This window comes from Balaenoptera acutorostrata, chromosome 4 (genome assembly GCF_949987535.1).
Source record: "Balaenoptera acutorostrata chromosome 4, mBalAcu1.1, whole genome shotgun sequence".
NCBI classification, from domain to species: Eukaryota; Metazoa; Chordata; class Mammalia; order Artiodactyla; family Balaenopteridae; genus Balaenoptera; species Balaenoptera acutorostrata.
In genome coordinates, this window is record NC_080067.1 from 34919180 (window position 1) to 34945818 (window position 26639).

Below are 26639 nucleotides of genomic sequence, written 5' to 3' on the forward strand. Positions count from 1 at the left end.
CTGACTGACCGAATGAGGAAATGGCACAAAGGTGCCTGATCAAAGCCCAGGGGGTTTTGCAGAGCATTCTATCAGAGTCTGTATGCAAAACATTTTCCTTTCTCATGCTCCCTCAATTTTCTTTTTCTCATGCTCCACAGTGGATCAAAGGTGGTTGCAGATTCTTTGTCATTTCTTCCATGGGACATCCCCTCTGCTATCTGCTCTAATTGGGGGTTGGGGGGGGGTGTGTGCTGTGACTTCTCTGTCCAAGAGAATATGGAAGAACTGACTCTGCGGCAGTTTCCAGAGCCAGGTCCCAAGACCCTGGCAGCTTTCAATTCCTGTCTTCTCAGAACATTCTCCTGGGGAGACCCAAGCTGCTGTGTAATACGTCCCACTGCTCTGAGATTGCCATGCTAGAGATGCCGTGAGCAAATACTGCAGCTTTTAGTCCTGGCTATGCTCAGTCTTCCAGCAGCCCTTTCCATGGTGACACACACTTGAGTAAACCCACCTTGGACCCTCCAGGCCAGCCCACCCACCGGTCGACCACCGCTAAGTGACCTCAGTCAAAATCACGTACAGCACAAGAACAGTCCAGCTGAGCCCTGCCCCAATTCCCGACCACGAAATGGCGTGATATAATACAATGGCTATGGTTCTAACCCACTGAGTTTTGCGATAATGCATTACACAGTAATAAGTAACTGGAACATATTCTTTCTCTCCTTCTAGTGATTCGCAGTGAAAGCCAAAGGCAGCCATGCTGATACAGCTAGTCCTTGTACTTGTATAAGTTTGGCTCTCAAGACAGTGCAAACAGATGTTGGAAGTCTGAAGCAGCGCTTCGGGCTTTTAATGCTGCTGGAGAAAGATGTAGTTACTCTGATGGCAAGTAGACACCTACCCACTAGCCTTGCCACCAAAGGTCACGGAGACTCCATCAGGTCCCACTGAAGGCCATACCTGCCTCATGAGCTCCTCTTGACGCATCCTAATCCTCTCTCTCTCCATCTGGATCCTCTGAAGCCGAAGTTTCTGCTGCTGCTGCTGTTGCGTGGTCAGCGCGTTGGGCATACTCATGAGCCCTGCTGGTGGGTTCTGAGGAGGGAGACTCTGCTGGCTCAGGGAGCTGGGAGCCATCTGCTGCTGGTGCTGGTGATTCATCACTACAGGGGGGACGAACAGGCGGGTTAATGACCAGGGACCACAGCTCCTTATCAAACAGAGATCATCAGAACACTTTGCGCTTTACACTATGGATTCCTGAGATTCCTTCCAAAGCACTTTCCTGTTAATCATTACTGTTGAAGTAATTATTACCTTAATCCAATTCATGGAGGCTCAGATACCGGCCCCTCTCCTGACTCACCTAGTCTTGGCTTTTGTGCCCTGTTAAAAGCCTGATTTCACACCTTGCCTGTGTTCTAGAGTACATTTTAAACCTTTCATAGAACATAGTGGTAGTAAGTAAATTCCACAAAAGTTGACACAACATAAAAGCTAATTTCACCAGGACATCCGGGGCTGTGTATGCACGGTCTCAGATAACCTCCATGCTTATGGCAGGGCTAAGGAGGGCATGTGATCATCGATAGGTGGTGGGTAGAAAATAATGTTTAGGATGGATGAGTGAATTGACGAGTGACATGTAAAACATAGTACCTAGATCAGGGACCTACACAAAAGCAGGACGCCATTCATGCTTTGTTAAAAGAGGGTGCCCCAAAGAAATTATTTAGTGAGAAATTATTAGTGAATAATTAGAGAATCATTTAGTGAGAATTATTGTGAGAAATTATATAAAAATGCTAACAGCGTTTGTGATTGGATAAAGCCACAAGAAGTGTTTGAAACTTTTTAAGGATTTTCTATTTGTCTGCATTTACCAACATTTAAAATTTTGGCATGCAGTACTTCACTTTAGAAAAAAAAAATTGTAATCCTTTAATAAATTCTGTAATTGGTGTCTCCCCCCACCCCCACCCCCGCCAAAAAATGCATCTTAAAAAGTGCTAGCTTTCCTCAAAACAGTTTACCAGTCAAATTTGCTTAACTTCTGCCTAGGTAATATCCTACAATAAAGAAAACCATGCTTTTCAGTCTATTTGCTCCTAGGTCAGGGCCAAAGGCAACAATGTGTAATTTTACATACTTACTTCATTTCTGAGGGAAAAAACGCTCATTTTTTGCTATATTTGGTATCACTACCTTTAAAAGATAAAATTATTGGCAGACTTTACTTAAAGTTCAAAGTAAAATATTTCAGATCTTCAGTTTGTTATGGATATTACGAGGGAACATATTTTATAACTAAACTTTCTTCGATAAATTTTAAATTAGCCTAATCAAGTATGTATTAAATGAATGTGTAGAAAACACACACACACACACACACACACACACACACACACACACATTGAAAAGAAAGTACGAGGGAACCCTCCTACACTGTTGGTAGGAATGTAAATTGGTATAACCACTAGGCAGAACAGTATGGAGGTTCCTTAAAAAACTAAAACTAGAACTACCATAGCATCCAGCAATCCCACTCCTGGCCATATATCTGGAGAAAACCATAACTCGAAAAGATACGTGCACGCCAATGTTCACTGCAGCACTATTTACAATAGCCAAGACAGGGAAGCAACCTAAATGTCCGTGGACAGAGGAACAGATAAAGAAGATGTGGTACATATATACGATGGAATATTACTCAGCCATAAAAAAGAATGAAATAATGCCATTTGCAGCCATATGGATGGACCTAGAGATTATCATACTAAGTGAAGTAAGTCAGACAAAGACAAATATCATATAATATCACTCATATGTGGAATCTAATTTTTAAAAATGATATAAATGAACTTATTTACAAAACAGAAACAGACTCACAGACTTAGAAAACAAACTTATGGTTACCAAAGGGGAAATGTAGGGGGGAGGGATAAATAGGAGTTTGGGATTAACATACACACACTACTGTATAAAAAATAGAGAATCAACAAGGACCTACTGTATAACACAAGGAACTCTACTCAGTATTCTGTAATAACCTATATGGGAAAAGAATCTGAAAAAGAATGAATATATGTATATGTATAACTGAATCACTATGCTGTACACCTGAAACCAACACAACATTGTAAATCAACTCTACGCCAGTAAAATTTTAAAAAAGAAAAGAAAATACTAACACTGAAGATTTTCTGTAGAAGAACTGGTTTCCTTAAGGAAGAATTAATTCCATGACAGGAACTTCCTCTGGATGGGAGTAGAGGTGGGGTAAAAATAGTTTTTTTGAAATTTCCTTATAACTCACTCAAGTCTTTATCACATTGCCACTGTGTGCTGGGCACTGGGTCTGTAGTTGAATAAACAGCTCCTGCCTTCACAGGAACTCACAAGGAAGGTATGAAGAAATGAGGTGGGTTTTTATGCTTGGCTGTGGAGCGCTAGAATGTTAGGCTTTGTAAGGGTTCCTGGAAAGCATCTAGTCCGGCTTTTTATTTTGTGAAACCCAGGGAGGTGAGGGGCGTGCTCTGCTTAGAAACAGGTGGAACCAGGGCCACAGTTGAACCCCCCACACCCCGTCCACCTGCCCTTTCAACTGTCCTTGGCCGCCCTCTGCCACACCTGAAACTGAAGACCAGGAACAATCACTGAAACGGAGGCAACCCCTCTAACACACAGTTCCCCTTCAGTTGATGGCAAGGAAGCACCACTTAAACAGCAGACCCTCAAAGCACTCAAAACAGGGCCCTGGGACAAAGGTTGCTCAGGTTACAATTAGGAAGGGCTCAGGGAAGGTTTGGACAGATGCACAGGTCTGCTCAATCCCAGGGAAGTCACTCAAGGCAAGGGAAGATACTGGAGTATTCTGCCCAAACAGTTTGGGCCTCACTTCCTGAATCAAGCCCACCACCAAGAACTCTCATTTCTTGGCGCCATCCCTGGCACACAGGGAAGCTCAGTAAACGATGGGATGGATGACTGAAACCAGCTGGGCATTCCTTATGTTCTTAGTTTGAGAACAGAAAAAAAGCACAGTTGTGATCAGTGCCAAAATAACTGAAATAAGCACTTAATTTCTACAGCTTGTTGGAACATAATCACAATCTCTATTTGAAGGCCTGGGTGGGAGGGTCAGGGATGGGACACACACTGTGTCATTGGGGAAAAGTTCTCTTAAATACCAGTTCAAGTAAGACAAAGTCCAGGTATCCAGAAGGGTTTAATTCATAAGACCTCTTTCAGGCCAGGAGACGGAAGCTTAGACGGAAGAATAGTGATTATCTCCAGGCACAGTCGTTTCTGAACCTTCTGAAAAAGTATGCTCCTATTTTTCTGATGTAACTACTATAGACAAAAAAAAAAAAAAAAAAAAACCCAATTGTGTCTATAAGAGAAATGTGTAAATTGAATATTTCCAATATCAGAAATCCCCAGGTTAGGAAAAAGCTTAAAAATGTTAAATTTTTTTGTTAGCGGTTCAGAGGTTATATTAATTTTTATAACTCAGAGTCTTTGAAAAATATTAAAACTGGCTCAGGTCTGGGACTTACTGACATGACAAATCAATTGGAACAGAACTATCTGCCGTAACTTGGGAAGACAGCATTGTCAGTCTACTTACACAGGATTCTGTTACTCCACTCCACACACTGTCCAGATACTGCTTGGCAGGTTTTATTGACGTCTGCATCCTTATCTGGGGGAGTCTAAGACTTGGAGAAGATCTCTTCCAAAACCACACCCTGGTGAGCCTTTGAAACACCAGCCCTTACAGCGACCATCCACTGGGGAGGCATGGTGGACACGCTGCTTTCTTCCATTTAATTTAGATTTGACCATTCAGACTACACTCAGACTAAACATCTCCAGCTATTAACTGTAGTGACTGGAAAAGAGTAGAACTTAGCCAGTGGCTTTGTTTTCAAAATAAAGCACACCCACCAACGGAGAAGTCTGTATGAGAATATTCACCATAGTATTGTCCATAACAGCAAAAGACCAAAAACAGTATCCACCAATAAGAGATCATGATCCATTCATTCAGAGGAATTCTATGTGACTATTCCTAAGAATGAAGAAGCTCCGTAGGTCCTTCTATGGAACAATCTCTAAGAAACAACGTTTAGAAGAGGGAGAAAAAAATCCAAGGAAAAGAAATGCAGGTAAGAGCATGCCACTATTTGTAACTAGAAAAATGGAGGCAGTGGGGATTCATATTATATCAACACATATACAGCAAATCTCTCTAGAAAAATACACAACAGTGGGTGCCTCTGGAGAGGAAACTGGGTGTCAAGGATGGGAGGAGATCTTCCTTTTCCTCTTCTGCACTGTTTGAAGTTTTTCTGTGTGCATTTATTATTTATGTAAAACATAAAAATGTAAAAGTAAAAAACAGAAGACAAAAGCACGGCCATGTATGCATCAAATAGGCAAAATATCTTCTTGGTGGAGTGAAAGGAGGTAACCTCCAAATTATTTGAAAAACAACGAATAAGGCTTAAACTATAGTCAAGATCCTCAAAACTAAGAGCCTGCCTGGTGCAACTTCTCCTTGTGAAGGTGAGGAAACAATACCCAGAGAAACAGTGAATTTGGTCGAGATCATAAAATGGTCCAGGGCCTAGAAGCCAGATGTCCTGCCTGACTCAATCCAGGTGCCCATGATTCAACCTGTCACTCTGCTTCCTCTAGTCATTTCATTTCAGACTGCTTTTGAATCTTTTATTAGGTTGAATCTCATGAACTTCACCGATGGTTGAGGTTCTAGCTACTCAAAGACAAAGAGGCAAAAGAGGCCCAAGACAGAGATAAACAGAGAGGAGGTCCTCAGGAGAGCACGGGAAGGAAAACATCTAGACTTGCAATGAACAAAATACTCCTTGGGATAATATTCCATAACATTTTAGGGAGAAAATAGTTCAGTTTAAAAAAAAAAAAAAAAAAGAAAACAAGCAGAGTATCTCAAATGCAGTATCTGAGGCCAAACCAGTTAAGGGCAGACTGCCATTAAATGCCTCAAAAAGGCTAAAGACCTAGTCAAGTTCTAGACTTTTGCCAGTCCCCACAGAAAGGAATAACCCAAACAGAAGATTTCTCCATTGAAGCAGGAATGCATCAAAACTAAAGCAGAAAAAAAAAAACAAAAAACTAAAGCAGAGACTTTTTTTTTCCTTCCAAGAGAGTCAGAATTTAAATTGAAATCCGTATTTATCTTTTTCATTCTTTTCATCTCCTTTTCCTTTTTCTCTTTTTTTTTCTTTCTTCTTTGATAATTGGCTTTCTCTTCTGTGTCTGGCAATCAAACGTAACCAAGCTCTGCAGATATGTAACCAGAAACATTTCACTGCTATTATTCAATATAAAAGAAAACACCAAGAAAAACAAAACTCCACAGCAGCTGAGATATGAACACTCTTTTGATTTAATGACTGTATCCTTGGTGAAGTAAACGGTCAACATGGGAATGGGGTGCGCAGAGGGGGTGACTACCCGGACTCTCTGTTTAAGGACACTGATGCACCCTCTGACCTGCTCCAGCAAACACACTTGGTCACGTCTACAAAGCCCCACAAGTAGGCTTGAGGCCAGGAAGGTCCCTGGACTCAGTTCTAAGCCTACACGTCATTTGTTGTATAAGAAGCAGACATGGAAAAGGTAAAGGCTTCACTCCTGAACTTTTGCCTTTTGCAGCAGCAGGAACAGAGAGCAACAGCTCACAGACAAAGTGTTTGGGCAGCTTCCCCAAGCCAGGAGCTGCAGACGAGGAGGGAGGCCAGGGAATCAGGTTGTCCAGAGGGCCTCCTGGAATGTTTGACAAATGTCTTTCTGGCCTCGGAGGGGTTCAGTGGCTTGCTTTTCTGTGTCCTGGGCTTGCTTCCCTTGTTTTTAAAATAGGCTATGGTTACACACACACACACACACACACACACACTCACACACACACAAAATGCCAAATGAAGAAAACAAAACCACAAGATTAGGCTCAACTACAAAACCTGTCACGGGCCTGCATGGGGCTGGCTCTGAGCAGATTATGGAAAGGACAACCAGCTTGCCAATGGCTAGAAGCCACACCTAAGCCCTAGAAAGACACAGAAATTACTTTACTCCCTTCAAATCCTTCTCCCTGATGCACATGTGAGTCTGGGGAGGGCAAAGAGGAATAACCTTTGCTAGTTACCCACTGTTGTTCAAGATACAAAGTAACAGAAAAACAAAACAAAACAAAATGCAGGGAAAGCAAGGGTTATGAGAGACTGCCAGAATATCTGCTGAAATTCTCCATCAGCAAATGTTGATTTAACAAGAAAATCTCAAAGATGGTTTAATTTGTACTTCAGTTTTCACGGGTGGTAAACAGAATCTTGCTAAATGAACTTCAGTTCCACATATTCAAAGCAACCTTTTAGTTTAGTTTTGGGGTTTCTTTCTTTCTTTCTTTTTTTTTTTACAAGCTTCTATGATAAAACATCAAGCATTCCAAAGAACCCTTCTAACGTCATCCCTTGAGTGTGGGAAGAGCTTTGAAGAGGCTGACTTGTTGTAAAAACCTGGTTGCAGTTTCCTCAAAGTAGATGAATATGCAACATTCGAATACTGTACACATCTTGGGTAATACACTTGATTTGGGATGTGGGAAACTTCCTCCTCCCGTTTGGACCAGGTGTTTAATTCAGTTTGACGTTTGGGCTAATACGTTTGTATAAATTGCATCAGAAACACATCCCAGACACCTAAACGCCCATGAGAGGGCAACACAAGCTCTCCTGCATCACGGACTGTTAACTGGAAGCTTGACGGTCACTCCATTCTCTGTCCCTGCTCTACAAGTGCTGAAATGGGTCTGTCCCAGTGAGTGACCAGTTGCCCTAGTTTGACCAGCGGGTTTCCTGGGACACAGGACTTTCAGGGCTAAAATCCAGGAGAGTCCCAGGCAAACGGGATGGTTGGTCACCCTAAGCCTGTGAATGTCCGTGTCCCCAGAGCTAACTCATGGCAGTAGAACCCAAGTTTCCTATTTCCACGCTAATGTGTTTCCTTACAAAGAGAACCAGCGCCCGTATGAAATAACCATTGGATATTTAGAATGACAGTCAGGCTGCCCAGATTAGCTCTCAGTGTGTCCTCCATGGGTTACAACTAGCTGGCTGTCCTTTTGTACCCATACAACTTGGTAATTGGAGAGGGAAGATGACTCCTGCACTTACTCTGTAACTTTTTAAGGAAATCAAGCACTATTTATGACATTGCATTGCATCACTGGTAAATATGCACTTGGTTAAGGCTGAAAGTCAGGACATCTTTCCTGTTGGATTCTGGGTTGGGCTATACACACAGAACAGAAGCTCTTTTAAGAAACACTGAAGTGTTTTCTTCCTGTGATTTGAACTCTCACTTTCCTGGGGGCTGGATTTGTGCTCTTTATAAATAAGACCTAGGAAGGAGCCAAGTCTTCCCCTGCCCCTTGGAACCAACCCCAATGATATGGATCTTCCTTATAAACATAGAACAAAAATAATTGAGTGCATTTCAAACCTGACTTGCTGATGCATACAGTAGGCACTAAATACATTCTCCCTGAACTAAACTTCAGGGTTTATGGGTCAGAAATTGGTGTAAAATATCAGTTCATTTGTAAGAAGATGATCAGCATAGACTTTTTTCTAATTTAAAAGAAACATAATAAAGAAGAAAACTCAGAATAAACTGGAAATCCCTCCCCACCACACACACAGACACAATTCTTTCTCTTGAGGATGCATTTTAATCATTACTCCCCTAATCTTATAAGTGAATATTTAATGAATACTAGACTTTTGTTGCTGCCTTCTCTTTCCTTCCAGAACATAGTTCCCTGTTCAGGACCCATTGCATTTTGCTCTGTTTTATCATTAGTGGTTTACAAACCCCACCACACTCATCACAGCTGGGGCCATGTATTTACCCTACTTTGAAGCATCACCATAGAAGTTCAGGCTGGAAGGGGCTTAGTCCATTTCGACCAGGGTTCTCAATTCTTTTTTTCAGCAGCAGGATCTTTCTCCAGAGCCTGATATATAACATGAGGCAGAGACACCCAACATGTGCAGGGGCTCATTCACAACACGCCTGGGGCCTGTGCCGGTGCCAGTGAGCACTTAAATGGCAGCCCTTTTGACTCTCTTCTCTAAATTTTCTTGGTCTGGCTTTCACTGTGCTTTCCCTACAGGCGTTTCCCAACTCTTGTGTCAAAATATTAAACAAAGTTTTAAAATATATTGAACAGACACAGTTCTTGGAGACTGAATACTAACTAAGCTTAGCTTCTGCTCACATGCCCCTGAAACCCTGGCATGGGGCCTTGGGACACAATTTAAAACCACTGACTTAAGCCAATTCACTCATTTTTGAAATGAAGAAACTTGGAAGGTTAAGTGACTCAGCACAAATCACAGGCATAGACTGTGACAAACCTAGGAAGCCCAGGGAATATGCTGGAATGCATGGCTGGCATCAGCTGCATTGACCACCAAGCACTGCCCTGTCCTGCAATCAAAAAATATTTACTGAGTTAAATTTGGTGACAAGGATTAAGAGGAGTTTCCTTTTCCCTATTTCATGAAAAGGTCTAATGCAGACTAATTTAATTAACTTATTTACTTATAAAATGATGAAATCAACACGGATCACATGTTACAATGACACCCTGTGTGATCTGGTTTTACAGAAAATGGTATAGGGCTTTCTTCTTCAGTCCTTAAAAAAAAATTTAAAAAAGACAAAATCAGATAACTTTGAAGAGTTACATTTCATAATTCAGGAAGGTTTCAAGGAGAAGAGGTGTCACCATCAGGCAATACTAGCCCTTCTGGCCACAGTGGCTTTGGGGAAGTAATGATGTGCAACAGATAGAAGCCAAAACATACAGGTGTAAATCGTATCTGACATATATGCAGACCCAGCCACACCAAGCTTCAAAAATATTTCAGCAGCAAGAGTGTCTGGGTGCAGCTGCGGGTCTTTTCCTCTCTGTTTATGGGCCGTACATGGCTTAACTCATGTGAACTGGCCAATGTCAGGTGTCACGCAGCCCTGTCTGATGGAAAACACATGTCTATGGAGGTAGAAAAGAAAAACCCAGCCTCAGTCCAGCCTGGACTCAGTCACGATACAATGAAGGGGGAAAAAGGGCTGCAGACACGTCTCTCGCCCTTCTTGCCTCTCTCAGCTCCTGCCAACAATGAGTCGCTTGTTTCTCTTATTTCCCAGAAACAGTATTAGCCATCCAACAAGGTCAGCAAAAAAAAAAAAAAAAAAAAAAAAAGGCAGCTTTTCACTTCAGGGTGCATTCGGTTCCAAAAATCTGTAAAGTATTAAACCAAGAAGCTGCACTATCCCAACTTCACACTGAGCCCTTTATTCCAATTCTGGGTGAGAATAACTATAAGGAAATTTCTCAGCTGGCTCAGTTGATAAGGCACAGAGTTCTGGAATCCCTGTGCATTCAGCCACACTTTCTCGGCTTCAAACCTTAAAATCATTTCCAGTGCCCCCAAAACTGAACAGGTGGACCTTCGGTTTCCCAGATGCCCCCAGCTGGTCTGGTTTTAGACTTGTAACCCAAGCTGCATTTACTTCACAAGAAACCCTGAATTTTTAGCACCAGCAAACGATTTTCTTACTTGCTATCCTGTCTGCCCATCCAAACAGTAATCTAGTCAACAAACCAGGGTGCAAGTATTCAGGTAACTCTGCTCTCTTAGGTGTAAAGATGGAAATGCCTGTAATGTAGGTTTTTATGTTTTCCTAGCAAATGCATCATCTACAATGTATATTTTATTGGCATTTAAAGGATTTCAACATCAGTTTTCGTGGTTTTGACAGATCCAGGACAAGCTAGAAAAAAAAAAAAAATCACATCTTTCTGGCATGTTCATTTATCTGGGTCCTTTTGCTGTAAAGAAACCATATTTCTTCTACCTAAAGCAGCACCCAAACGTGCTACTCAGATTCCATCTGATTTCTGGGATATCTCAAGATTTATCAAAAGTGGCCTGGCAGGAAGCACATCTATGAAGGCAGTGAATTTAGGCAAATAATGACCTAACTCGGAAAAATGAGGAAATTGGGTGCTTCACTGTGCTGCTTCACAAAGTTATCTTTGTGTCTTTGAATTTAATTCCATGGCCTGGCAACAGCGGCAAAACCAAAACTTTTCTTGTTTTATTATCTTCAGACAATAGGTATACTTTTATCCCAGCAGGAAATGGAAACTCTGATTCACGCATTTATTTTCATTAGTCAGGAGAGGGTTTATTGTAGCTTTTTATTGGTTAGCTTTCCTGAATGATTTTAAAACTACTCCAGGTGCAAAGTGTGGCAACCCAAGCTCAGTAACAGAAAATGAATCCACAGCTGCGTTCCACAAGAAGCGAGAAGTTGCCATTGTGGGCCGCTGGTTCTTAATCTGTTTTCTTTTTATTACGTGCCATTTTAGTAAACATCTTTATTATTAAAAGAGCTCATACAACAGACACTCCAAGAGATAAGTCAAAGGATTTGAACGACTTATGAAAGAGAACATGTATTTACTAATCAAACATGGAAAAATTATCAGCTTCACAAGGAATCATAGAAATGCAAATTAAAGAGCCATTCTTCAGCAATCAAATTAGCAGAAATAATACAGTGAGGTGATGGCGGGTGTTTTGCAACCAGCCATGAGTACTCAGGAAAAAAACCAAAACAAAACAAGAATTTAACCAGCGGTAGCAGGATTAAGAAATCTGCTAAAATTATTTGTCAAATTTTGGGACTTTGTGCTTATATGCATGTACTCCTAGATCTTACAGGATTTCTAGTGACCCCCAAAAGGCTAATTACCTTTGAAATGAAAATGTATCAAAATACTAATAGTGGTGGTGTTCGGATGATAAGCCTATGGATGATTTTTTTCTTTCCAGTGTTCCAAGTTCCATTTAAATATTCACTCACCAAATATCTGCTGAGCCCCATGCAGGTGCAAGGCCCTGTTTCTAGGTGCTAGAGATACTGATGAACAAGACAGAAAGGCGCTGGCCCTTCAGGAGATTATGGTCTAGTGGGGAGACACAATAGCAAATATACAGTATAATTCTAACGATAAGGGCTTTGAACAAACAAATGCAGAACTATTTGAGACAGGCATTCCTTCTGTGCCTGAGGAGGTAATGTGTGATCTAAAAACATCTGGATGAAGTGCAGAAATCAGGGTGGGGGGCATACTAGGCTGAGGGAGAACAAGGGCAAAGGTCCTGAGGTGGGAAGGGGCCTGACCTGTAGGCTTGGAGTACTTGAGCAAAACAGGGTTAACCCACGTGGCTGAGGGGCCGGGGCCTAGGGGGCATCGTGGCTGTGGTAGGCACTGCGGTTAGCCTCTGTTCCAAAGTGATAGAAATCTCCTTCGGGCTACTGCTCGAACTACACGTGAAACTGCCAGAGTACTTCATACACCATGCTGAAATAAAAAATTCTGAAGAAATCAACAGATGGAGAAGTTAGGGATCTGTGTCTCTGGGTTGTTTTCTCTCAGCCCTGTGAGGTAGTTCAGAGTCATCTTTGGGCAAGAAAAGAATAAGTTCTGCGGTGGAGGTAAGGAGAGGTAGAAACCAAAGCAGCTCTGCTCTTAAACACTTTCAAAAGGAGATTCCCGTCCCAAGCCAAACAAAACAAAAACCTACGCCTCTAAATTTCATTTGTCAGGGTGTGCCAAGGGGGCCCTGTTCTTAAAAACGGAAACAAAACAAAACACACACCAACAACAAAAAGCTACAAATCTGGATTTTCTAAATTGTATGTCTGAGTCCAAATAGGTACGCGGGGTAGCCTTGTGGTCTGCAGCCGTTCCTGGCTGGTTCTCTGAGATGATGCCACCACCTAGGGTCAAGGAAGGGTAGAGAAAACCTCTCTCTAGAACTCCGGGTGTTCACAGTTGGGAGACTTTTTGAGGACTGCTAGATGGCAGTGTCTAGATCATTTATGGGGAATTAGCAGAACTCCCTCTTCGGCCTCTATACCTGGAAAAACTTTGCTTCTCCTCCACACCAGGCGAGCCTTTCCCTGATGGATGCTTTGACTCCTGTAACTGAACGTATCTCGTCCTCCGAGCACGAGCCCCCCAAGTCTCAGAATCAAAACTGCAGGCACCTCTAGCAACCACACAAGGCCTGCAGCATGCATTTTTCTCCCTGGCTTTATTATTTTCTCAGCCACTGTCTTCTATCCCAACTTAAGTCAATTATTTATATGTATACTTTTTTTTTTTTTTTTGGCCACACCACGCGGCATGTGGGATCTTAGTTCCCCAACCAGGGATCAAACCCGCACCCCCTGCATTGGAAGCGCAGAGTCTTAACCGCTGGTCCACCAGGGAAGTCCCTATATGTACACTTCTGAATTAAGTGTGTTGGAAGAGGCAAGAGTAGAATCAATGGATGGAAGCATCACAGTTTCATTTCAAAACTCTATCTCTGTATATACAGCTACACCAATATAGCATTTTTTAAATTTTATATTGGAGTATAGTTGATTAACAATGTCGTATTAGTTTCGGGTGTACAGCAAAGTGAGTCAGTTATACATATACATGTATCTATTCTTTTCCAAATTCTTTTCCCATTTGGGTTGTTACATAATATTGAGCAGAGTTCCCTGTGCTATACAGTAGGTCCTGATTGATTATCCATTTAAAATACAGCAGTGTGTCAATCCCAAACTCCTAATCTATCCCTCCCCCTACCCTGCCCCCCTGGTAACCATAAGTTCGTTCTCTAAGTCTGGGAGTCTGTTTCTACACCAATATAGTATTATTTATGAATTAAATGGTGTTCTGTGAAGCCTAAGTAAACATGCTAGATATGGCATTTGCGCATCATCCAGAGGAAGGAAAAGAGTTTACATGACCTGAGGCCACATCTTACAGAGTCCTGGTGGACCAGAAAGTTTTTCCTCTTATTGCACTGTCTTTATGGGACACACTCATGAGAGGAGCCAGCTGACCCAAGAAACTCCTCCCATATCACCCATTCTGGGACAAACTGACATCACATGCCTCCTGACAGGATGCAGGGAGAAGAATACAACATCACTTCTGTGGTACTCCTGCCCAAAACGTATAACCTAAATCTAAACCAGGAGGAAGCACCAGACAAAGCCAAATTAAAATCAATCTTCAAAATAACTGGCCCATACTCTTCAAAAATGTCAAGGTCCAGAAACACGAGGGCTGAGGAATCATTCTAGGTAAAAAGAGATTAAGGAGACAGGACAGTTAAATGCAATGCATGACCTTCAATAGATCCTGGACCAGAAACCAAAAAGGCCATAAAGGACATTACTGTAGGGACTTTCCTGGTGGCGCAGTGGTTAAGACTCCGCGCTCCCAATGCAGGGGGCCTGGGTTCAATCCCTGGTCTGGGAACTAGATCCCACATGCATGCCACAACTAAGGAGCCAGTGAGCCGCAACTAAGGAGCCCACCTGTCGCAACTAAGACCTGATGCAACCAAATAAATAAATAAATACATATTTAGGGGGGAAAAAAGGACATTATTGTGGCAAATGAAATCTCAAATATCGACTGTGGATTAGACAACAGTATTGTACCAATGTTAAATTTCGTGATTTTCATACCATACAGGCATACCTCAGAGATATTGAGGGTTCAGTTCCAGACCGCTGCACAAAAGCAAGGCATACAAATTTTTTGGTTTCACAGTGCATATAAAAGTTATGCTTATACTATACTGTAGTCTATTAAGTTTATTATATATATATACATATATACACACACACATAGACAATATATATAATGCAATGGCATTATGTCTAAAAAAAGTACATACCTTAATTAAAAGGTACTTTATTGTTAAAAAATGCTAACCCTCATCTGAGCCTTTAGTGAGTCAATCTTTTTGCATTAGTAATCAAAGTACACTGATCACAGATCACGATAACAAATATAATAATAATGAAAATGTTTGAAATATTGCAAGAATTACCAAAATGTGACACAGAGACACTGAGTGAACAAATGCTGCTGGGAAAATGGTGTTGATAGATTTGTGTGATGCAAGGTTGCCACAAACCTTCAATTTGTAAAAAATGCAGTATCTGTGAAGCACAAAAGTGAAGCCCAGTTAATATGAGGTCTTCCTGTACTGTGCTTAAGTAAGAACACACCTTTTTAGAAAATATGATCTGAAGTATTTATGGGGAAAAGGGCATAACATCTCCAACTTAGTCCTGAAGAGTTCAGAAAAAAAAAAATATATATATATATATATAATACATCTTCATACGGAAAAAGAGAGATAAGCAAATGAGGCAAATCATAAACAATTAACAAAGGCAAATCTGGGCAAAGGGTATGTGGGAGTTCCTTGTACTATATTTGAAACTCTTCTGTAAGTTTTAGATTATTTCAAAATAAAAGGTGACATATTACAGCAAAGAAAAAACTTCCCCTAAACACACCCTAAACTCCCTGGAGGTTGAAAATTCTCAGCCTGGCAGAGTCCAGACAAACCGTGTGGTATACGGGCCATTGTGCTGTGATGTTATTTCTCTTCAGGGAAACTACTACTGCTCAGTGGTTTTGAGAACTGACTGGGGTTTGGAGGGAGAGAACCCTAATTGTAACAGGTGCTACACGATCCTGATACCTCACACTCACCATTCCTCCCAGCCTCGCCACCTCCATCCCCGACCCCAACTGTTATTTGTGGACAAAAAAACTTTTGGCTGCCGTTTCAGTAAACAAAGAGTGGTGCCTGCCATCAAGCCAGCAGCCAACCTGAGGAGCACTCAGGATGGAGAAAAAAAGGATGCTGGCCCTAGATAATCAACATGTAAATCAAAGGAATAATTTCAATGAGTCCAGACTCTGGCATCTTCCCATACACAGAAAAGCACTAAAATCATTAACTTGAGATGTCTGTTTTTTGTGATTAGTAGTAATCTTTTGATGTGTGACTATTTTTTTTTTTTTTTGCAGCAGAAACTCCTATATATCACGGCTCCTCCCTTACCTCTTCAGAAGAGCGCCTCAGAGCTATCTGAGGGGCTGTCTCCTGGGCTATAGTCCTCAGTAAGGTCCCCAAATAAAACATAATTCTCAGCTTTTAGGTTGTGCGATTTTTTTTTCAGTCGACACATCACAAGAAAAAGAAAAAACTATGTGTGGTGATGGATGTTAATTAGATTTACTGTCGCGGGACCTCCCTGGCGGTCCAGTGGTTAAGACTCCATGCTTCCAATGCAAGGGGTGCGGGTTCAATCCCTGGTGGGGGAACTAAGATCTCACATGCCATGTGACATGGCCAAAAAAGAAAAAAAGGATTTATTGTCATGACTACTGCACAACATATACACATATCAAATCACTGTGCTGTACACTTGAAACTAATATAATGTTTATGTCAATTACATCTCAATTTTTTTTAAAAGAGAAAAAAAATCTCATTTTTAAAAAAATAGAGAGCCTGGAAAGACAGGACAAAGAGGTGCCCTACAGGACTGGTCTTTCAGAAGAAACAGCTCTGGAAAACTGTACCTAACAACAAGACACTGAACTAAAGAATTACAAGTTTTCTTGGGTAGAACCTGGGCTCCAAGAGTTAGTTGACTATAAAGCTTGAGGCCCTGGGATGAAAGGCCCTTACTTCCCAGGATCAGAGGTGAAGAAACTGTTCCATGTTGGCCTTCTCGATAAAAGGAAAACTGGACAAGCTAAGAAGGGCAGAGTGGAGGCTGGAGAAGGAACTTCCATTTGCAGCTGCCCTGAGCATTCATTTTGCTAGGATGGGATGATCCAATTCCATTTGGGGAGAAATGATAGTTCCATTCTAATTAATTCAGGCATTATGGCAATTGATAAGAGTGAAAATAGAATATTTTTCTGGATATTTAAAATGTAAGCTTTGAAGCAGCTATATGAAAGTCTTGTGAGCCAGGACTAAATCAGCCACATTAATTTTTCTTTTTTTTTTACTTTATTGTTTTTTCCATCTCTGCAAATATTTAACTCTTGGCAAAACTGAAAACTCACTCTTCACTGGTGCCTGAGAAATATAATACTGGAAAGGAAAAGGACGAAAATAATATGGAATGAAATGCATGACATGTACTGGGAAGCAAACTTCAAATGAAACTTCCATTTATGGCTTAGTCAAAAACATATGGATATGCAAGCTGAAAACCAGAGCTAGTGGGAAAGCTAGGTGCCTGGCTAAAAATACACTTTTTGTGGCAACCTTAAATCATTTTTTGTAAAAGAAAGTAGCAGCCCAAACAAATCCTCCCCAACACACACAGTGGACCTGCAGACAATTACTTACTTAGTTCGATGAAAATAAACCAGGTCAAAACTGTATTTTTTTTAAAGGAATTCTCATACTTTCCTAACAAATTAACATTCCAAAGAAACTGGAAAAAATGAGGAAATTAAGGAAGGCACAAAAATTTACGTACAAGAATATTTACTGCAATATCATTTATAATAATAAAAAATAGAACTAATCTATATGTCCCTCAATAAAAGAACTGGTTAAATAAATTATGGTAGAGTCACACAATGGCATATTGTACAGTCATTAACATGATGTGGTGGTGTATAGAAAGAAATATGTCCAAGTCCATTCATAACTTAAATACATGTATAAACTAAACAATGAGAATCTAGTTTGTACCTATCAGAATTATAAAGACTAAAATGTTTGATAATGAACATTATTGGCCAGAGTAGGGAGAAAGAAACACTTTAATACACTGTTGGCAGGCGTGTAAATTGGTGTAACGTTTTTGGAGGGAAGTGGAACATCTATTACAACTTTAAATGCACATAACCTTTGACCCAGGAATTCCACCTCTGCAAAACTATCCTATACATAAACAGCATACGGCACAAGGATTTACATACAGGAACGCACATTGTGGCATTGTTTAATAATAGCAAACAATCAGCAAAGAACCTAAATATCCAGCCTAGGGGACCGGTTGAATAATTATGGTTCATCAGTAGAATGGAATATTATTTACTCCTAAAAAAGAATAAATATATCTGTAAGTGCTAATGTAGGAAGCTCTCTAAGATATGTTAAGTTTTAAAAAGGCACATACATCCAACCACACATACGTATGTAGAGTATTTCTGGAATACAGATGGCCCTCTGTATCTGCGGGTTCCGCATCCACGGATGCAGCCAACTGTGGATAGAAATTGAATCTGCAGATGCGGAACCACGGATACGGACGGCGGACTGCACTGCGCCATTTTATGCAAGGGACTTGAGCATCCTTGGTTTTTGGTATAGTGGGGGTCCTGGAACCAATCCCCCGTGGTTACTGGGGGAAGAGGGAAGACTGTACTGAGGAAGCTGGTAGTAGTGGTTTCCCTGGGGAGGAGAGAAGGGCGGGGGGTCCTGGTGTGAAGGAGACTTACTTCTCTTGAATGCTCTTTAGAACTGTTTGAATATTTCACCATGTTTGTGTTACTTTTCCAATAAAAACAGCTAATCAAAAAATATCTGTTGAAACAGAAAGATGCTGATGATACATTAAGTGAAAAAAGCAGGCTACAAAAAAGAACGTAGAGGATTCTCCAACCTCCTTTGTTTACATTTGTATTGAAAAAAGACAAATATGAGACAATGTTAGTGTGATTTTGAATGGTCAGATTACAGTGTTTTTTATCTTCTCATTTTTTGCTGATCAGTATTGTCTACAATGACCAAGTAGTAATTATATAACATGGGAGGAAAATAACATTCTTGAATCTTGCTGCCTCAAATATGTTTTAGAATCTTAATTTTTCCTGCATTTTTTTTTTTTTTTAAACCAGGGAGATGGCTGATCTTCCTCTCTTCAGTGCACTTAATGAGAAAGGACCATGAAGGCTTTTGTTTTCCTGGCTTCTCTTATGGTATTATTTTGCTGACTTCATCACAGAGAATTATCCAGAGTCAAGCGTGGCAGAACAGCTGTTCCTGACCACCAGCAACTGCAAAACACCCCGGGAATAAATTTAGACTTCCAGAAAGGAAGAAGAAATCAATCTTGCAGTTGATACAGGGTGGGGGAGGTGATGATCAGGTGGGGACAACATCACCAGAAGCCCCAAAGAGGAGATCAAAGAAAAGTGTCCAAATGTCACTCAACACTTATCAATTTGGAACAAGTGGCCGAATGACAAACCATCCCAGAATCCCTCTGCCTAAAACTGTAACTGGGCAACATTCTCCACAGCAAGGAAGTTCCTGGGGACAAACTACTGGAAGTCAGCCAAGCAGATAGTACTAAAACTGTCCCAATTATTTTTAAAACTCTCGAAACAGAGGCCCACAGCTTAGTGAAGAGATCAGACTCCATTAAAAATAAATAAGTAAATGAAGGTCGTGCCCACAAAGAAGGGACTAAGGAAAAGCTTGACCTGGCCTTTACCTCTTTCCTAAGAGACTCTGTGCTTCTCTGGGGTATGGGGTGCCCCTCCAGAACTTTTCAGGGCTTTAAGCTTGCAGAGGCCTGACTCTTTGGTCAGCTCTCAGCTAGCAAAGGCTTATACACTGACCCTATGAATTTAGACAATACACTTCAAAAATCTAGATGCCAAACTGCAACGTCTCCCCTAGTTTTTGAAGTTTACTTGGTATGACTGGGGTCAGAACTCTCTGGAAAGTGGCTTCAGCATTCACATACTCAAAGCTCATGTGTGCAATGACACGAAGTGCCAAAGTGACAAATGCCAATGTCACCATAAATGTCTATTTCAGGCAAAAATCACAGTTAAAAGTTGGTGAAATAAGTCAGACAGAGAAAGGTAAATATTATATGTTATCACTTATACGTGGAATCTACAAAATAAAACAAATGAATGTATATAACAAAACAGAAACAGGACTCACAGATACAGAGAACAAACAGTGGGGAGAGGGAAGCAGGTGGGGCAAGATAGGGGTAGGGGATTAAAAGGTACAAACGACTATGTATACAATATATAAGCAACAAAGATGTACTGTACAACACAGGGAATAGAGCCAATATTTAAAAATAACTATAAATGGAGTATAATCTTTAAAAATTGTGAATAACTATGTTGTACACCTGAAACTTAGACAATATTATACATCAACTACACCTCAATTAAAAAAAAAGAAGTTGGTGAGCACACTCGGCGTTCTTTTCAGGTAACTCAAGTTAAAGACTGGATCTCTGAATGCGTTTTTGCCAGTTGTTCTGACGGCAGTTTCCAATCTCTGTGCTAAGGCACAGGGTTCCGTGGCTGTTCCTGCACTTGGCTGGTGACCAGAGGTATCTGAGCACTTGAAAACAGCGCCCATTCCTAGACTCCACCCTACATGGTCTGAGACAGGACTTCGCAGGGGTGGGGTCCAGGCAGTATTTCTCCCAGCAGCTGCCCATGACTGTTCTTTGGGGAGCAATCAGGCTCCTACTGGACTCTGAAGATGTATGTGTAACAAATGGCCCAAGGAATCCGACCCGTGCTAGACCTGGGCCTCCACTTGAAGAAACACGGATCTTAGAGACCAGGGAATGACTTGTTTGCCACAGGTAGACTCGGCTGCAGAAGCCTGACGATTCATGGTTCTGTCTCTATTGCACACGGGGCCTGGGGCCTTCTTCCCTACACCCCATCCTCTTCTCCCACCATAAAAAGCTCAAGGCACCAACCAAATGGTTCTCCTTTTTTTTTTTTCTTTTGGCTATTATAAAAATACCACCATATTACAGAGAAAATTAAGGGGAGCACCCCCAATTCAAAAGCCTTACTATAATCACTATGAACATCTAAAAATACATAATTGATTTACTCAACACATTCATTCTACTAAGTGGTGCACCTGTGGTGCATAATGCACTTGGCCATGGGCTAGAAATACACAGGTGGAGAGCATCGTCTTGTGGGAAAAGAAAATCTAAACAAAGTCTTTTTTAAAAAACAAAATTATAATCATAGTATAAACAATTTTGCCTGCTTTATCAAATCAGACTGATATAATAAAGTTTTCCACGTGTCATATAGTCCTATAACTATTAATAGTTACAAATATATTTATTTTCATATTGCAGGCATTTAATGGGGGGGAGCATCTTTGTGTACAGTTTTCCAAAGTGTTCATCTAGCAACCACTTGGAAATTTTATCTTGGGGGATATTTTCTCAGGAAAATTTTGGCATCAAACATTTTTCATGGCTCTTAAGACTTCTTATCAAAGAGGAGATTTGCTACCTAAATTTCTAAATTTTGTGTAATAAAATCTATAAGTCTTCATCACGTAATCTTAATGCATATGCAGATGAACGAACACTGATATAGATGAGGGATTCAAGAAAACACAAGGTTCACTTCTTTATCGACTATTACATCCCACTTTATTGCGCAAGAATTGAATCAGTTGACTTAATTATTTGTGTTTGGCCCCCATTTCACATAATCTTTAAAAGCCTTAAAAGGAAGGAACTGTAATGAATCTCCTTTAGGAAACACCGAAGAGTGGTCTTCAATAATGCCGACAGACTAAATTCTGACAATTGATGGATTCCTCCAAATCTCTCTAAGAAAATAATATTGATTTTCTACGGCATTTAGAAAACTGCTCTCTCTTTTTTTCATCAAGAAAAAACAAATAAACATTGTAACCAGAACCGCTTCCCCTCTCCCTGTGCTCACCAGTCTTCCTTCCCTTCCGTAAAGACCCACTTCCCACCACAGCACTCTCACCAGCGCCCCATCACCGCCACCCTCCCCCATAAGCGTGGAGGTTTTTCAGTTTGTCTTTGGGTTTGTGTGTGTATGAGCTTGTGTGCGTTAGGCTAATTCATGCTGCGGAAACCTCAAAGTTCAAAAAGTAGTGAGAACATCAGAGCTGGAAAAATCACAGTAGCCAGATGTGTCTGCCATAAACTCACTACATAAATTTGATTAGAAGAAAACTACTGGAAAAAGACAAAAATAAGATAGCCTACGTACAGATCTAACTTTCAGCAGACTTTCAGGATACCTCTTTACATGCTTTCAGCAACACTAGGCTGCGGTGTCCCTTAGCTATTTTACTTGCTTTTGATAAAATGTCTTCAAGCGCCTTTGTACACTTCCTAGAGGGACAAAGGAGCCAACTTTGCAAACTGAGCAGAGACTAGATTTTCCATCTTGTCTTGAAAAGCATACCCTGCAAAAAAAAAAAAGCAAGCAAGCAAGCAAGAAAACCACACATGTGTTTATAATTTGAAATACAGATCAAGATAGACCTGGAGGACAGACTCTGGCCTGGTGGATGGCACATTTTCAAAGGGGGAGCGTGTGTGTGTGAGTGTGTGATATTTAAAAAATTCCTATAGCATTAAAAATACACCCTGGCTGCCCTTTACCAGCGGTTTCTGAACTGGCTGGGGCTGGCAGTCTGGTGAAGTTGTTATACAGTCTTTATTTTTCCTGTCCTGTCTGGGAGGATACTGGCACCCCAGGTCAGGGCCTCCTTCCAACAAGGAGGTCCATTCATGTGTGACAGGAGGCCAGCACACCATGGTTGACGATCACTAGGATTATCACCAGAAAGGCAAAACTGCCTGTCACTTTCTCTCTGCAAAGACATTTTAAAATATGGGGAGATTTTAAGTCACTGTACGACTTCAGTCCATGTGTGCTGAGAAACAGGAAGACATTGACACCATCGCACTTGCAGAGGGAGAAGGTTCTCCATGTGGAGCTCGAAGTGAACCGGTTCTTCACAAACTCTCTCTGCTCATGAACGAGCCCGGGCTCGAGCGTGGGCCTCTTCAGCTTCTCACAGTCGCTGCCTGGGGTTCAAGATTATTTTCGCAACGTGTAAGCAAAAGTGTCCAAAAGATCAAAGCTGCAGCAACTGAGGTTGGGTTTTCCTGAGGGAGAAGGAAGAGGATGGCTTTCTATCGCACACACCACAGGCTTTTCCTCTGGCTACACACAGGCCAGAAAAGTGAGGAGAAGCCAGGCTACCAGCCCATAATAATAATAATAGTTATAACAATATATTTCTTGGGGAGCTTTCTCTATGCCAGGTACCAAGGCATGGAATACCTAAATACCCAAAACTTTTATGGGGAAGAGACTATCATTATCACCATATTACAGATAAGGAAAATGAGACCCAGGTACTAGTAAATGTCTAACCCAAGAGAAACTCAGTTCTGACTCCAAGTCTTCCCATTAACCACTATACAAAGAGGTCCCTGCCCGCCACACCACCCCCATTACCACCTTAACAACCTAACTGATTTCCTTAGCAGGTTCCATTTGCCCCAAGCCCATTGTTTTATATATTATAATATGGCCTGTGTAGAGTCCTTTTTTTTTTCTGTTTCATTTTTTCCCCTCCTTCAATAAAATTTAGTGGCTATTAAAAGTAATTAATCATACCAACAACCCACTTAAAAGATATGAGATCCTACCTGGTTTGTGTCATGAAAAAAATCAACTTTCAAACATACAGTAGTTTTCCCCCTTCACTGTGTTACAGAAAAGTGAGGATTTCAAACAAGTTGTCAGCCCCCAAGTGATATGGCCTCCACCCAGTGGTAATCTCTCCTCTTCACTATCTAAAGTTCTCCAAAACCTTCCTTTCTTCTTCCATTCACTGGGTATCTCTGGGGACTCAGACGCAAAGGGGACCACTCTGCTCAAACAGAATCAAATTGGATAAAACCTGACAGACAACGTGATTTGGTAAATACAAAAACAAACATTTCAGTTAAAAATTAGACCAAGCTGGAGAGGGCTATTTGAAATAACCCCTTGAGAGTCTGTTTCGTTTTACTTCAGCATTTGAAAAGAGAGTGAGTTTAGATACACAACCAATCTGCCATCCTGCCAAGAGAGAGATGCCTTTTCACTGGATTCTGAGGCAGCCTGACAAAAGTATGCTCACAAAGTCACTCACAAAATGACTTTCACAAAGTCACTCACTCCAGGATGACTTTGAGTGATGGATCTCTACTCTCCCAATTAAAATATGGGTTGCCTTGCAACCCACATTTCAGGAATAGATCTACTGAAAAAATAAGATATCCACTGACAAGAAGTTTCTTTGGGGGGACGGGGGCGGGGGGGGGGAGGACTGAAACAATTCCACCAGGGGGCGCTATCCTCACTGAAAGTAAAAAATACAGAGCTCCTAATTTAAAGCGCTTTGCACACTAACCAGCCTAAAATAAATATTTTTTTGAGAGCTTTTAAGATGAACAATGAAATTGTCTTCAAATCTAACATTCTATAGTTAAATAAAACAAAAAACTTTTCTTTCCACAAAGAACAATGATGATATAACATTTCATTACGTGCCAGGCATGGATCTATGCACTTTACTTATAATCTCATACAACCTCCTCACACTATAAATATAATCCTCATTTTACATATGGAGAAACTGAGGCACAATTAAGTGACTTAACAGAGTCACCAATAGGTAGAGCTGAGATTCAAAGTCTGACAGTCTGACTCCCAAGTCCATCACTAACACACAGAAAAACACGGAATCACAATATAAGGAGATTTATTGCTGAATGTGTTTTGCTATGTCACTGATTATATCATAGTTCCAGAAATACATAAAATTAGCTTATTACTAATTCTACCACCTGACAGTAATGTTCATTGCATTTTGACATCATTTTCACTTGTACATAAATACCTATCAGTGAAGGGGACACATCACTTAAGTTCACTTATTTGTCAGATGTATGCCATTGAAAAGACCAAAATTCTAGATTTAAGAAGAAGTAGGAGGAGGAGGAGGATCTTCTCTGGTTAAAAGGTAAAAAGAAAAAAAATGCAGTTGATGTAAAACCGACATAGAAGTTTTGAATCATATTCCAAATATTGACTTTATATATATGTTTACATATATATGCTAATGTATGACGTAGGTATAATATATGTAAACACAGATGTACACCTATTATTTCTAAAATAATGAAAATAAAATACCACATACTAAACCTCAAAAAAAAAAAAAACAGTAGAAAGATCTGCTCTTTCTATTTTTAAAGGTTGATAATAAAGGGTATAAACTACAGGCAGAGCTATAGCTTAAAACAAAATACTCTGAGTAAATCATTTAGTATTAGGACCATATTGTGACTCTCTAAATTACCCCCAGTCTTTGAAGCTTACTTTGCATTCCCTGTTATATTTCCAAACTTGGGACACATCTGTGATTCTTGAGAGGCTGGCAACGCATTTTGTAATGGGCAAATATTCAAATATTATTGGAAAAACCCCAGAATGTGTCTTGAGAAATTTACTGCCCCGATTTATTAGAAATCTGGAAAAAGGTATTTTATTCAGCCACAGGTAAACTTGTTTCAGACATTCAGATTACAATTTCTTTAGATAAACTTTACCAGCAATTGGGCTTTTAGTGCGTGGGGGGATGGGGGGAGGGCAGACTCACATGTGCCTTCAGTATTAAGTTTTTAGCATTCAAGGTCCTTCTAATTTAGTCCACTTCCTACTCGTTGTGCAATTTTGTAAAATTAAGGAAAGTACATGAAAGAGCACAAACAAGGATCTTCACTCCAATACTGGGTGCACTAACAACACACTAAACCCAAATACCCATCAGATGGAGGCTAGTTAAATAATTATAGCATATCAACATGTTGGACTACTGGGCAATTTAAAAAAAAAATGAGGGAGCTTTGTGTATACGGATATAGAAGTAGAAAAAAGCAAGGTGCAGGATGGGAGGGAGACGCAAGAGGGAGGGGATATGGGGATATATGTATACATATAGCTGATTCACTTTGTTATACAGCAGAAACTAACACACTATTGTAAAGCAATTATACTCCAATAAAGATGTTAATAAATAAATAAATAAAGATATTATGAGCACACACAAAAAAAAGGCAAGGTGCAGAACAGTGGGTATAATGTGCTAGCATTTATGTGAAGAAACATACACGTAACTGGAAACACTGATTGACTCCAGGCAACATACAAGGGACTGAGGCATGGGTATCAGAGGAAGACTTACTTTTTGAACACCCCTTTGAAAAAAGTGTCTGAATTTTTTTAACCAGGTCCATGAAAGATCTTTTCCAATTATAATCGATTATAAAGTTAACATTAATAATTTAATAATCAGCTTTTAGAACTTTTAATAAAAATTAAATGGCTAAAGAAACCCTGAAACTCATCTAATGCTACCTAATTTGTGGTTTCTTTGCTACACTCACATCTGCTTTCTACTTGAGCTCTTATATACTGGGGACAAGTGACTCACGGAAAGCTTTGGTTTACCACTGCTCGTAGAAGCACTGGCACCGTTTTCCTTGATCTACCCTTTAGATACGAAACACAACAGAGGTTGTTCTGAGTCGTTTGCTTTTTGTATATATTTTACATCTGCAAGCTTTCAAATGGTAGATCCAGACTTCCTGGAAGAAGGGACAATATATTTACTTGAATATACTGACTCAGGTCTCTTTGAGTCCATACTCACCATGGCTAAGCCACAGTTATAAAGGAAGGGTGTCCAGGAAACTGCTTCCATTTTTATCCTGTTCATTCCTGAAAATCCAACAGGAGATTCTTTTCATTCTCTAAAATTCTGTTCTGTGTATAAAGC

At 40.5% G+C, this 26639-nt stretch overlaps 1 protein-coding gene across 1 annotated transcript in view; it reads right to left on the minus strand.

Annotated features, from left to right (window-relative positions):
* Window positions 1-26639, minus strand: part of WWTR1 (WW domain containing transcription regulator 1) — a 129381-nt gene that overhangs the window by 23763 nt on the left and 78979 nt on the right. The window contains exon 4 of the mRNA XM_007188119.3: window positions 949-1151. Within this exon, the coding sequence (XP_007188181.1) occupies window positions 949-1151 (203 nt within the window). The remainder of the gene's footprint in view (window positions 1-948; window positions 1152-26639) is intronic.